The 14,719-nt window shown below is 49.6% G+C and overlaps 1 protein-coding gene across 2 annotated transcripts in view; it reads right to left on the bottom strand.

Moving 5' to 3' along the window:
- HIF3A (hypoxia inducible factor 3 subunit alpha) overlaps positions 1-14,719 on the bottom strand; it is a 29,064-nt gene continuing 14,345 nt past the window's right edge. The window contains exons 9-15 of one of the 2 annotated variants that reach the window (XM_007102722.2): positions 12,631-12,749; positions 11,462-11,652; positions 10,029-10,133; positions 5,645-5,916; positions 4,399-4,516; positions 2,679-2,760; positions 1-329 (exon numbers count right to left, since the gene is read on the bottom strand). In XM_007102722.2, coding sequence (XP_007102784.1) covers positions 232-329; positions 2,679-2,760; positions 4,399-4,516; positions 5,645-5,916; positions 10,029-10,133; positions 11,462-11,652; positions 12,631-12,749 — 985 coding nt within the window. In that variant the 3' untranslated portion in view covers positions 1-231. The remainder of the gene's footprint in view (positions 330-2,678; positions 2,761-4,398; positions 4,517-5,644; positions 5,917-10,028; positions 10,134-11,461; positions 11,653-12,630; positions 12,750-14,719) is intronic. The other variant, XM_055079129.1, reaches the window with a different exon arrangement.

The raw sequence follows: 14,719 nt of genomic DNA, 5'->3' as shown, positions 1-14,719 counted from the left end.
CTGAGCTGAGACCACCCCGGAGCACCCCCAGACAGTGGGGGTGGGGCAGAGGGGTGGGGACTGAGGTAGGCCTGAGGCGGGCGGGGGTCACCGAGAGGAGAGAGGGAACCCCTCTCCCGGCACCTCCATCCTGTGCATTGGCTGCCGGCTTGGAGTATGATTGACGTCCTTTCTTGGCTGGGGCGGGGGACGGGGGGGGGGCGGGGAAGGGAGATGGGAAGAGGACCTGGCTCAGTTGGCCTGGGCCAAGCCTGCCTCTGGCTGAAAGTGGCTCCTGGGCTGGGCGGTGTCCTCGTCCGGGTAGAGAGAGAGCAGGGAGGGGCCCAGGCCTGTGAGGAAAGATGGAAGGTAAACCAGTGGGGAGTTATCACCCCAACCGGTCTTCAGACAGTTAAGAGCATGGCTGGTGAGGCAGGCATGCCCGGATTCAAATAGGAGTGAAATCTTGGGCAAGTGCTGTTCTCTGAATCTCGGGTGTCCAGATGTTAAGAAGCCTGGAGCCAGATGCCACCTGAGTTTGAATCCAGGCTCTGCTATTTACTTGCTGTATGAACTGGGACAGGCGACTTCACCTCTGTGCCTCAGTTACCTCACCCGTAAAATGGGCTAACAACAATACCTCCCCTGCCTCCCACAGGGCTGTCAGTGAGGAGTAGATGAGTGAATCCACGTAAAGCGCTTTGAACAGAGCCCAGTGAGCTGTGGTCATCTGGGAAACAGGGATACTTAGACCTACTTCATTCATGAGAATTCACTCATTCAAAAAATATTTGTTGAGTACCTACTGTGTGCCAGGCACTAGGGACACAGTAGTGAACAGGATAAGTGAAACTTCCTGCCCTCGTGGGGCTGACATTCCAGTGAGGGACGTCAATTGGATCACGTACATAACAGATTTAGCACAAAGCTTGGCACAGAATGAGCTCTAGATAAATGTTAGCTCTTCATTTACAAATATGTACTGAGGCCCTGCTCTGTGCCGGGCCACTGCCCAGCCTTGCACACATGGTGAAGCACAATGACCAAGACAGGCCAGGCCCCTGCCCTGTGAGGAGTAGACAGTAGGAGTAATTAGATAATGTTACAAACGCCTATATGAATGTGGACTGTGATGAGTGTTTCAAACCATAGCTTGGGAAATGAGGGAAGGCTCCGTGGAAGGAGTCGTATGTGACCTGAGATCTAAAGGATGTGGTAATTAGACAAAGAATGGAGGGAAAAGCATTCCAGGCAGAGGGATCAGCGTATGCAAAGGCCCTGAGGCAGCCTCTTCAAGCACAATGACTTCAAAGTCCTCACAATGCCCCACAGTGGCCCTGTGGAATCTGCTTCTCTCCTCTCTTCTCTGTGCTCTAGCCACACTGGCCTGATTTTCCCCCATAGAAGACAGATACACTCCCACCTCAGGACCTTTGCATTCGCTATTCTCTCTGCCTGGGATGCTCTTCCCCCAGAAATTGTCACAACTCACTCCCTCACCTCCTTAAGGTCTTTGTTCAAATGGCACCTTCTCAATGAGACCACCCCTAATCATACTGTTTAAAATGGAAATCCCCCCACCGCAGAACTCCTTTTTCCTCTGTACACATTATTTTCCCAAGTAGCACTATTTTTCATCATGTGTACTCTTTATTGCATTTGTTTCTTTGTTCTGGACTGTCTCCCCCACTAGCATGTCAGCTCTAAGAGGGCAGGGGTTTTCATGTGTTTTGTTCCCAGTTTTGTCTTCAGCTCTTAGGACAGTGCCCGGCACTTACTGTGTGTTTAGTGAATATTTGTTACACACGTGAAGGAAAGAATGAATTAAAGGATAGTGACTGTGGCTGAAACGGAGGATGTGAAGCAGAGTGCAGTCTGAGACGAGGCAACAGTCAGACCCCGCAGAGACTGGAGTCCAAGATGAGGGGCTTGGTCTTTCTCTGAAGGGCACTAGGGAGGCATAGAAGAGCTTTGAGCAGAGGAAGGCCAGGGTCAGATTCGTGCTTTGGAAAGCTCCCTGCTTTGGAAAGCTCCCTCATGACCAGTGCCTGCAGGTTTCAGGTGGAGCTATGGCTATTCATAGTTGTGCTGGAAGATGATGAGAGCAACACAGACAAAGCAGCTTGCCTCATACCCTGCAGGGTTGGGTGGGGGGGGGTCTGGGACCAGCATCACCTTAAGGGTGACATTTCTTGAGTGTTTATTGTGAAACAGGTCTCGTGCTAAGCTCTTCCTGGGCAGCATCTCCACAAGTCCTCAGAACATCTCCTTAAAGTACAAACTCTTATATTGGGTGGGCCAAAAAGTTCGTTGGGGTTTTTCCTTACGGAAAATAGGCCCCCACTGACAAGAAGGGGGAAACCGAGACTCCAGAGGCAGAAACTATCTCCCAAAGCCACACAGCTGGGAATGACCAAGGGACAATCAGACACAGGCTTCGGGAGACCTAGACTCAGGCCCGGGCTCAGCTTCCACCTCAAGGGACAGCTTTGGCCAGCCCCTGCCTCCCTCAGGGCCTCTCTTTCCTCCCACAGTGTCCCTGAGAAGGGGGAGGGGCTGCCTGTTTCCACTAAGGTCATGTCCAGGCACGGACAGCCCCCCACCAGCCTCAGAATCATCTCACCCTCTCTCAGCCATCTAAGGCACCTCCCACAGGAGATGGGGACCCAGAGCCTCTGTCTACCCAGGTTGCTACTCACCCAGGGGCTCATTCAGTTCTAGGAGGTGGGTGCTGGGATCCTGCTGGCTCCCTGGGGCTGGTCCTCCTGTCAGAAGGAAACTCTAGGGGACACAGACAAAGTTGCCATCATCATCATCATCATCATCATCATATCCAAGGAGGCAGGATGGGGCAGTGGTTACGGGCACTGTGGTGTTCAGTGGCCGCTTATTGGCTGTGTGAATTTGGGTGAGTCACTGTCCCAGGTATCCTCTGTGGGTCCCCCCGGAGCCTTGTTCTCCCCTCCTTCGGTGCCCCAGCAGGCTGACCTGTGCGTGTGGACTCCATCAACGTGCAACCTTGCTCCCTGCTGGCTCCCTGGTGGTCCTCCTGTCAGAAGGAAACTCTAGGGGACACAACAGACAAAGTTGCCATCATCATCATCATCATCATCATATCCAAGGAGGCAGGATGGGGCAGTGGTTACGGGCACTGTGGTGTTCAGTGGCCGCTTATTGGCTGTGTGAATTTGGGTGAGTCACTGTCCCAGATATCCTCTGTGGGTCCCCCCGGAGCCTTGTTCTCCCCTCCTTCGGTGCCCCAGCAGGCTGACCTGTGCGTGTGGACTCCATCAACGTGCAACCTTGCTCTCTGTGTTCCTTTGAGGTTCACGTGATGGGAGATACCAGCAGGTGGGAGGAGGAAGACAAGGGGTATTTGATCTTCTAGCTGCTTCCCTGCTGGGTCATCTTGGGTTGGCTGTGTCCCTCCATGGAAGGGTTCAGCTCTTACAAGGTGGACCCTACTCTCTCCAGGATCCAGTGACCACCCCTCTGCCCTGTGCCTTCAGGCTAGGGATGGTGTTGCTAGCCCCAGGGTGACGCCTCCACCTTTGCCAACAGTCCTGTTACTAAATTCTCCTCAGCACCCCATTTGAACATGTTCTCTGTTTCCTGTCCAGTCTCTGACTGATACAGTTTCTTAACCTCTTGTGTGTAAATGTGAATAATTAATAACAATAATAATATTTCAAGAGTGGCTGTAGGGACCGAATAATCATGCAAGGCACTTTGTGCAGTCAGCGTCTGGCACATGGTAGGCACTCAGTGAATAAGAGCTGTTGATATTATCAACCATACTCATGTTCACACAGCCCCGTTCAGAGTGAGGAGCCCGAGGTGCTGCTCTTGTTTGGTTGGTTTTTATACGCCCACTTACCAGTAGCCCACAAGGAGCAGCTAAGGGCCTGATTTCATCACGTCTCATGCCAGTCCTATGAAACGTAACTGTCTGCTGCTTCCCAGATGAGGAGACTGAGGCTGAGAGTGGTGACGTCACCCACCCAAGGCCTCACAGTTACTGAGTGACGGACCTGGGACTCGAACCCAAGTCAGTCTGACTTCAGTGTCTGTACTCTTAAAGCTACACTAATAATGCAAGGCCCAGACCTATGCTAGGTTTGGGAGGGAGTGTTCCACGGGAGCAGAGAAGATTCCTAGAGATATTCACCCTTGTCATTTCTCCCCTTACCCTGCTTATTTTTTCTTCTTAGCACCTACCACCAGCTTACGTCTATTTGCAAAGCCCTTCCATACCTGTTGCCTGAACCAGCAGATCAAGGTCCTGGCCCTAGCTGGATGGCTGACCGTCCATTTGACCTTCAGCCAGGCCCTGCCTCTCTTGTTTTTCCGTCTATAAAAACTAGGTGTAAGCCTGCTGGGTTCTGAGGGCCAGAGAATCCCACGAATCCCCACACATACCAGGCTGAGGGGAGGCAGCAGGAAGTTTTCGGGTTCTGGGCTGGGGGACCGTTTGGGGGGTCTCACTCCCAGCAGCTCCACCCCCTCTGCCTCGTCCTCTGAGCTCTGGGCCAGGGCCCTGGAGGAAGACAGGCAAGAATCTCAGAACCCAGCAAACGTGGGCAGGTGTGGGCACCAGTGTGCACAGGTGATGAGCGTTCATTCACTCCCCCAAGCGCCTATTTATTCCTTTACTCGTACGCCCACCAATCCATCCATTCATCCATCTTCCCATTCATCTACCCAGTGATCCGTCACCCACCCACCCACCCACCTATACAACTACCATCCGTCTGTCCTTCCATTCGTCCATCTATCTGTCCATCCACTCAGCCACCCACTCCCCCATCCATCCATCCATCCATCCATCCATCCATCCATCCATCCAACTACTATATTCACTAATTTCCTCCCTCTCTCACTTCACAAATCTTTATTAGGCACCCACTGTATATCCAGCTCCAAACTGAAAGCCTTGGAAAATAATGAGATGTATCCACGAAAGCCTTGTACGGATAGTAACGAGACCATCCTGGAGACTAAATGGGCATGTGCCCACAATTTGGAGAGCAAAAACTTGAGTATTAGTAGTGTAACATCTTTGGAAGGGGGACATGGATCCTCTGAAATTATATGCGAAATCATGTGTCTATATGTGTGTGTAAATCTTCTTGGGAAGGGTCCATGGCTTTCAACAGATACTCAAAGGTGTTAGGGAACTTAGTTCTAGACAGTTTCTCTGACACCGTGGCAATGTCCTCTTAACTATGACAAAAATTGTTACTAGGCCAGATAGAAATATATTCTAAAGGAGAGGGCCGTGGTTGACTGGTGGGATTTGGATAAACAGTGAGAACAGTGGAGGGCACTCCAGAAGGAAGGCACAGCCTAGGCAAAGACATAAAGTTTGAAACAAACATGACATGTGCTAGGGACACTGAGGGCCTGGCTGGAGCAGAGGTCAGGGTAGGAGGAGTAATGAGGGATGAGGCTGAAGTAGGAGGCAGGAGAGAGGTGGGGTCAGGGACCTTCTCTACACTTCTTTTTTCTTTTTTTTTTTTTTGCCACCCCACTGCTTACAGGATCTTAGTTCCCCGACCAGGGATTGAACCCACACCCTCAGCAGTCAAAGCACGGAGTCCTAACCACTGGACCGCCAGGGAATTCCCTCTACACTTCTTTATATCCCACCTCTACTGTGGCTCACCTCTTCCGAGCCCCAGCCATGGGGGAGGATGCTGAGGGGTCCCCTCTGGAGGGGCTGGAACAGCTCAGCCGGGGGTCACTCCCCCAGCGGGGCAGCAGGGAGGGCTCAGGGGTTGGGGGCGACATGCCGTGGAAGCTCCGTGCACGGGGCCGGGGAACAGCCCCTGGAGGTCTGTGGTAGGCCCTGGGTAGCTGCTCACTGGAGTTGAGCTGGAAGTCATCATCCATGGAGATGTAGGGGGCCAGCATCTCCAAGTCCAGAGCATCGACGTCCTGCGGAGGGCAGGAGGGAGTTAAGAGCATGAGCCTCGGCCTTGGGTGGACCCGGGCTAGAGTCCCAGCTCCACCACTTCTGAGTTGTGTGCCTGAGGTCAAGAGTCTGAGCCTCAGTTTCCTCATCTGGAAAATGGGTAGAAGGACTCTGTGGTAGCCAGTTGCCAAGATGGCCCCCAAGGATCCTCACCTCTTGGTATTCACACCCTAGCTTAGTCCCCTACTGTGGTGACTAGGGCTGACCTGGTAACAATAGGATATTGAAGAGATGATGGTGTGTGACTTCCAACATTAGGTTGTAACGATACTGTGGCTTCCATTGTTGCTGTGCTCTCTCTCTCTCAGGTCACTGGCTCTTGAGGGGAGCCCTCTGGAGAGGCCCACATGGCAAGAAACAGACCTCTTGCCAACAGCCGAGAGAGGGATCTCGGAAGTGGATCTTCTAGTCCCAGTCAAGCCTTCAGATGACTGCAGCCCTGCGTGACATCTTGATTGCAACCTCATGAGAGACGCTGAGCAAAAGCCACCCAGCTAAGTGACTCCCCTAACCCGTGACCCTCAGAAAGTATGTGAAGTAATACACGCTTGTATTAACCTTCAAAGTTTTACAGTAATTTGTTATCCAGAAATAGATAGCAAATAAGATTTTGATAAGGAGTGTGGGGTGTGGCGGTAACAAAAACCTAAAATGGGAGAGTGGCTTTTGCACTGGGCAGTGAGCAAGGGCTGGAAGGACTCGGAAGGGCCCGTTAGAGGAGGCCTAGATTGCCTTGAACAAGGCATTAGTCAAAATTTGAACCATGAGGAGCCTGCCACTGAGGGCTTGAAGGCAAGTGAGGAACACGTTATCCGAAGCTGGAGGAAAGATTTTTGCTGGGAAGTGGCTGAACGTTTATCAACACTGTCACCTGCAGTTTTGTGGAAAGTAGAAAATGTAACTAGTAAGCTGGGTGATCCAGCTAAGGAGATTTCCAGCCAAAGCGTTGAAGGAAGGGGCTGCCTGATTTCTTCTTGCTTACTTGGAGTAAAGGGCAAAGGGAGAGAAAAGATAAAGGAAGAAATGTTAAACAGGAAGGAGCTGGGGCTTGAAGGGCTTGAAAATTCTCAACCTCCCTGTGTACTGAAGAATTTTACCCAAAAAGAGGTTCGGCCTTTGTCCTGGCTCCTGGGAGGTGACATGTAAACCCTTGGACTTTCCCAAGTGATAGGTGTGTCTTGGCTACTCGTGATGGACCCCTTGGACCACACCTGAGAGTTTATTCGGACAAGACAACTCAGGATGGAGACTATCCATGCCAGAAAGGCCAACCATGGGATTTGAGGGCTGGGGCTTTGGGCCACATGAAATCAGCCTGACCTCCAAGGAAAATGTGTGTGTGTGCTGGGGAAGGTGGGGATGGAGATGGAAATGGAATTCAGCTACACTGGCAATAACTCTATTGATCATGCCTACACAATGAAACCTCAATAAAAACTCTGGAGACCAAAGCTGGGGTGAGCTTCCGGGACTGACAGTATTCCATATGCGTGTTTCCACACATCAAGGACAGGAGGGTAATACCATCCCTGGGGACATGAAAGCTTTGAACTTGGGACTTTGCCAGTCCCAGATTCTACCCTATGAATTTCTTCCTTTGGCTATAATATTCTTTTGCTACAATAAGATTGTAATCGTAAATACAGTGCTTTCCTTAGTTTTATGACTAGTTCTAGTAAATTATAAAACCTGAGGGAGCCCATGAGAATCTCTGAATTTGTAGGCAGCTGCTCTGAAATGAGGGTAGCCCTGGGGACCCCCAAACTTGTGGCTGACGTCAGAAGTCTTGGGCAGACTTGACAGTCTGGAGGATTGTGCCCCTCACCTTGGGTGTGGCTGACTCTGGGAACTCCCCAGATGGCAAGTGATGCTAAAATTAAGAAATGGTGGGCTTCCCTGGTGGCGCAGTGGTTGAGAATCCGCCTGCCGATGCAGGGGACACGGGTTCGTGCCCCGGTCCGGGAAGATCCCACATGCCGCGGAGCGGCTGGGCCCGTGAGCCATGGCCGCTGAGCCTGCGCGTCCGGAGCCTGTGCTCCGCAACGGGAGAGGCCACAGCAGTGAGAGGCCCGCGTACCAAAAAAAGAAATGGTTTCTGAGCAAAGAAGGGCACGCTCGGGAAAGCATGGTCTAAAGATTAAGGCCGGGGTGTGTTTATAAAATTCCTTGTTAAGACCTCAGAAAGACAAAAGGTGGTGTCTAGAATATCCTCAGTCAGACAAAAGGTACTCTAGGGTTTAAGGATGTGCCTCATAGGTCTTCCCAATCAAACAGGAGGGCTTCTATTAAACCTCAGGGCACTGTCACTCAGCCACCTCAACAGAAGCCCAAGGTAGAGAAGGGTTTATCTCAGAGATTTGTGGGTATGGCTTTTGTCTAATGGAGTGAACTCCAAAGAGATTCATTTCAGACATACAAAGTTTTGTTGTTGTTGTTGTTTTTAAGAGAATTATATGAACAGAAGCATTGCCAGCTAGGCCTGAAAGGGACAGAGATGGTGCAAAATGAAAAGACACCTTTGGGCTATCAAAGTTCTAAAAGCAGGAAGCAGGTTACAAAAACCACTCAGCTGCAAATAACGTTACCTTTTTATGAAAAAGGAAGGATGACTCAGAGTGAATTGCCAAGAGCCCAGAGGGTGGAGCCAAGAACCATGGAGAAAAACTCCTGGGATGTTTTTGAGTCAGAATGGGTTCTGACCAAGGAACTTTTGATATTTGCCCAACTGGATTTCAAAACTGCTGTGGACCAGTGATACCTGTGTGCTCTCCTTTCCCCTTTTTTTTGAATAGGAGTGTTTTTGGCAGTTATTCTATGCCTGTCCCATCACTGGATGTTGGGTACATGGCTGGCAGACAACTTGTCTCTTTAGTTCACAGACCAATGGATTGAGAGGAACTGTATTTGAGGTGCTTTGCCACACCCAGACCTGACTGAGGTGACGAGATTCTGGACTTAAAGTTGATGCTGTAGTGGGAAGAGACTTTGGGGGACTTGGGAGGGGGTGAGTGAGTTTTGTGTGCAGGAGAGACATAAATCCCAATGATCCTTGCCTTTCGGTGTTCCCACTTGTTTGTGGCTGCCTTCCACATTGTACCAGGGTTGCTCTGTATGAACAATACAATACAGCAGAAGTGATGGTATGTCACTTCTGAGATTAGGTTATAAAAGACTGCATCTTCTGTCTTAGGTTCACTCTCTGTCTCTTGGATTACCTGCCTTGGGGGAAGCCGGCTGCCATGTTGTGAGGATGCTTAGGCAGCCTCTATGCAGGCCCACATGGTGAGGAACTGAGGCCTCCAGCCAAAGCCAGTGAGGGAGTGAGGCCTGCCAACAACCATGTGTGTGAGTTTGGAATTGAATCCTCTAGCCCCAGATGACTATGGCCCTCAATGAGAGCTTGACTTCAACCTCATGAGAGACTCAGAATAAACCATCCAGCTAAGCTGCTCCCAGATTCCTGATTCTCAGAAATTGTGTGACATAATAAATGTTTGGGGTTTTTTTTTAAGTTTTTTTTTATGTGGACCATTTTTAAAGTCTTTATTGAATATGTAGCAATATTGCATCTGTTTTATGTTTTGGTTTTTTGGCCCCGAGGCATGTGGGATCTTAGCTCCCCGACCAGGGATTGAACCTGCACCCCCTGCATTGGAAGGCGAAGTCTCAACCACTGGACCGCCAGGGAAGTCCCATAAATGTTTGTTTGAAGGTACTGAATTTGGGGGTAATTTGTTACACAGTGATATATAGCTAATACATCCATGCCACTGCCATTTATCTCTCCAGACCATCAATCATCCAAACATTATCCATCTATCATCCATCCAACGGTCTATCTATCCAGCTACCCATCCAAACATACATCATCCAACCATCCGTCCATCCATCCATCCGTCCAAATACCTAAGCATTACCCATCCATCTCTCTACCATCATCCACCTAGTGAATTCAATGACCCATCTATCCATCCATCCACTCATCCCCTTAATCATTCCACCATCCTTCTCTAAAACTTAGATATGTCACCCAGAACCCAGAGGTAAAGACTGTTCCTTCCATGCCAGCCCTTACCTGAGCTATATCTAGATCTGTCTCCACTGCCTCAAGGTCTTTCCCAGAGGCAAAGAGTTTGTGTGCGTTCTCCACATCCACAAGTAGTTCATCTGGGAGATCAGCCTGTGGGGAGAGAGAATAGAGACTTAAGGAAATCTTGAGCCTGGGAGATGTTAAGCAGTAAGGCAGTCTAAACATTTGAGCTCAGGGGTAGAAGTGAGGGTCAAATGTCAGCCAGCTGGGACACCAAAGGGGTCAAACAGCAAATGTGAGTTTCTGCACCTGGGTGTTCAAAAGTCTGAGTGCCTGCGTATAAATTTTTTATATATATAAATTTATTTATTTTATTTTATTTATTTTTGGCTATGTTGGGTCTTCGTTGCTGCATGCAGGCTTTCTCTAGTTGCGGCGAGTGGGGGCTACACTTCATTGCAGTGCGCGGGCTTCTCATTGTGGTGGCTTCTCTTGTTGTGGAGCACGGGCTCTAGGCGCGCGGGCTTCAGTAATTGCGGTGCGTGGGCTCAGTAGTTGTGGTGCACGGGCTCTAGAGCACGGGCTCAGTAGTTGTGGCACACAGGCTTAGCTGCTCTGTGGCATGTGGGATCTTCCTGGACCAGGGCTCGAACCAGTGTCCCCCGCATTGGCAGGCGGATTCTTAACCACTGCGCCACCAGGGAAGTCCCTCTGGGTGTAGATCGACAGAGAAAACATCAAAGGTTCGAAAGACCAAAGCCTGAGGCCAAGATATTCTGGCCTTCTGGGGTTAAATGTCTTGGAGTCTGGAGGAAAACAATGCCCAGTCCAGCTTCCCAGGGTAAAGGGTGAGGTCAAAGGTCACAGTCTGTTTCTCCAGTGGAGAGAAGATATTTTGGGGGGGGGTCACAAAGGTGGGAATAAGGAAAGTCAAGACCAGATAATATAGACCCCTGAGTGAAAGGTCAGACTATCTGGACTCTTAAGTGAAAACAGTAACCGTTAATGGTCTCTTGAAGCCTTTCTGAGTGCTTCTCGTGAATGATTTCATTGAACCCTCACAAAAACCAATGAGGTGGCTACTTGCTATTATCTGAATTTTACAGGTGAAGAAACCGAGGCCCCACTTGTCCAGGGTAACACAGCTATAAATGGCAGCGTCAGCATTTGAATCCAGGTTTGTGCAGTTTAAGACATTAGACATTCTGGACTCTCTGAATTCCAACTTCAGAAAACCTGGATGCTTGGTCACAAGCAATGAGGGGGTCACCCACACCAGTCCCAAACATCCTAGGTTTTGGTCCAGATAACAGTTGAAGAATCTGGAATCTAGGTCTTGAAGGAACCCCCGACTCCATCTCATCCCAGCCTTTCCACTACATAGATGGAGAAACTGAGGCCCAGAGAATAGCAAGGGGTTCAAGCCAAAGGCCAAAACAGCCTAGATCCTGAGGGCTGAAGTGGAGGGGACTGCTTACCGGAAGAGGACTTCGGGGGCGCCGTGGGGCTGGGGGTGCGCTGGGGGTAGCGGCTACTGAAGTCCCATCCAGGATCGGTGCCAGGAGGCGACGGAGGTCAGGGCTACAGAAACGACGGGGGTCAGCGGCCAGGGCGGCCTCACTCAGGGCAGGGGGGTGCAGGAAGGCTAGGATCCGGGGACCAGAGGTGTCTGCAGGACACATCAAGATGGGGAGGACACAGGATGGTCACCCAGGGCTGAGGGGCAGAGCCCTCTGCCAACCCCTGGGAGCATAGCTGACTAGGTAATCAGCATAGACCCCGTTCACAGTGCTGCTGAGTCCTGGAGAACTCCTGCTGTCCCTTCAGTTGCCCTGGAGGGGCTAACGTGGGGTGAGGGCACACAGTAGGCTGGGGACTGTAGCAATTGCCCAATGGTGGGGAAATGTTGTAATATTTAAAATTGACATGGCTGGACCATGGCACGTGACTGACCCGGTTCTCCGGTGGCACAGAATAACATTCAGCCTGGGGGGCTGTCATGTTAGGAGAAAAGACGGGCCCATGATCCTCAAGGAGAGTCTAAGGTCCCTGGAGGTCAAGATGTGGCCCTGAGCCAGTTCTAAGCCAGAAAAGGAAAGGATACGGGGGACCTCATTACCACACCCAGGAGCATGGGTTGCCAGCAACAGTTGGGGAGATGGTGAGGCCCTGAAGAACAAACAGGGAGGGAAGCTCATCCATCCAGGATTGGAGGGGGTGGGGTGTTAAGCAGAGGAGAAGGAAGAGGTAGAAAGGAGCCAGACGTGGAAGGGTCAAGATTACCGGACTCCAAAGAACAGTGAAGTGGGAGCACGGAACAAATGGAAAGTGGGGACGATTGGAAGCCACAGCAGGATTCAGAGCAGAGAGCAACAAGACTGAAGCAATCATCCTGGGGACAGAGGAGAAGAGGGAGGAGGGAAGAGAGAAGGGCATTCTGGGTGGAGGAAACTACATGTGCAAAGGCCCTGAGGCATGAAAGAGTTTGGTTTGTTCCCAGAGCACTAAGGAAGCTGGTGTGGCTCAGAGAGTAAGAAGGGGAGGGGAAGCAGGTCACACAGGGCCAAGCGAGTGGCATTAAGGCACTTGGGCTTTCTTCCGAGCATCCTGGGACACAACCCCTCCCAGCCCCAGCCCTGCCCCATACCAAGGCTGTCACCAGGATTAGGGGCATCCTTCTGAGAGGGGGTGCCCCTCTGAACGTGTCTGCGAGAGTGTCGCTCCGTTTGCTCCAGGGACAGCACCACTTCGGTCTCTTCCACCCGGCTGGGGTACAGGGCAGAAAGGGGAGTGGGAGTCAGGGAGGGTGCTTGGCAGCCTCCACATATGATGTCCTGTTAGAGGAGGGCAGTCTCATCCGGGGGCTGGTGGGCATTGTGCAGAAAATAATTTGCCACATTGACTTGTTTTAAAGATTTAAATTTTGTCGAATGCTTTTTATTATAACAGCATTGAAAAGAAAGTGAAGTGTGTCATCCCAAGCTCCCTCTGTGGAAGGAAAGGCAGAAAAAAAGAGTTGGCATTTAGCACAGCCTGGGTAGAGAGAGAGAGGAGAGACTGAGGGGCCATGAGGGGCAGAGAGCAGGGAGAGTGAAAGGCATGAGAACTAAATATTCTCTTTACAGATATTTACTTATAAATACATTCTTATAAATGTATTGATGAGGAATATGTACTTACTATATTCTTATGTTGCCAAATATGAAGAATTTATGGGGATATATTTTTATGAATAAGAGATTTTATTTATGAAGCTTCTATTCATAGGCATTTGTCACATTCAAGGGAACGAATTTATAAATACATCCTTATGTCCCTCGTGCCTTCCTGCCACCCCCTCCCTCCCCAGTCTGTAGCTGCAGAAGCAACTCAAATGTTCTCCCTGAAAATTGGCTTCTGGAGAATGGGTCTCGGGTGGAGGACCAGACCTTCATTTGCATCTCATTTGCAGAACACTATCCAGGTCAGAATGTGGGTGGTCCTTCTACCAGCTCTTTGAGAAGCTGTGACCCTTCCCCATCCTCACCCACCCCTTCTGAGCTGGGAACATCCCAATTTAGGCTGGATCCAAAGCCACCCCACCCCTCTTGAAAAACATAAGGTCGCACAGTCACACGTGTATGCACCCTCAGCACTTACAGGCACAAAAGGAACTCCCATATACGCCCAAGTGTATACATCAGATATGCACACGTGCTCTATACACTTGGGCTCGCACATATGCATACATGCCACATGAAATGCACGCGTTCATTCACTCCACAGACATTTCCTACACAACCAGTAATACTTAGTGGTTAAGAGCAAGGGCTCTGCAGCCAGCAGGCTGGGTTCAAATTCCACCTCTGCCGCTTATGAGCTGTGTGACCTTGAGCATATGGCTGAACCTCTCTGGGCCTCATTTTCCTCTTATGTAAAGAGGGAATAATAATAGTACCTCCTCCCCAGGTTGTCATGAGGCCTAAATGAGTTAGTGTATGTCAGATGCATAGAACCATGCCTGGCACGGGGTGAGCGCTATCTAAGTATTTGCCATTATTGTTTATTGAGCAACTACTGTGTGCCAGACACTGTTCTAGGCGCTGGAGATTCAGCAGCGCACAAGACAGACAAAACTCCCTGCTCTCATGGGGCTAAAATGCTAGTGGGAAAAGACAGACCTTCAATAAAAGATATTATTTGTTGGTAAATGTATCTATCTAGTTACAAAATATATATTTCCACTAATGAAGCACCTGAAACATGGCTGGTTGGAATTGAGATGTACTGTCAGTATAAAATACACCCCAGATTGAAAAAATTGAGTATGAAAAAGAATCTAAAATATCTCATTAATAATTTTTAATATTGATTACATGTTGAAATGACATTTTTGGATGTATTAGAATACACGCACATATACCTATATTACAATGTATAATACACTTAATAGTGTATTATTAATTACATTAATTAATAATGTATTACTTAACAATGTATTATTGATGTGACATATTATTGTATTTAATAAAGTATTATTGAAACTAATTTCACCTGTTTTTTTTTTTTTTACTTTTTTGGGGGGGCGAGTATAGTTTTACAATGTTGTGTTAGTTTCTACTGCACAGCGAAGTGACGTAGAGTTCCCTGTGCTATACAGCATGTTCTTATTAGTTATCTATTTTATACGTATCAGTGTATAGATGTCAATCCCAATCTCCCAATTCATCCCATCCCCCACCCCTCACCCCCCACTT

Source organism: Physeter macrocephalus, chromosome 17 (assembly GCF_002837175.3).
Source record: "Physeter macrocephalus isolate SW-GA chromosome 17, ASM283717v5, whole genome shotgun sequence".
Lineage (NCBI taxonomy): Eukaryota > Metazoa > Chordata > Mammalia > Artiodactyla > Physeteridae > Physeter > Physeter macrocephalus.
Note: the sequence above shows the minus strand (reverse complement) of the source record. Positions and strands in the feature narration are given on the sequence as shown.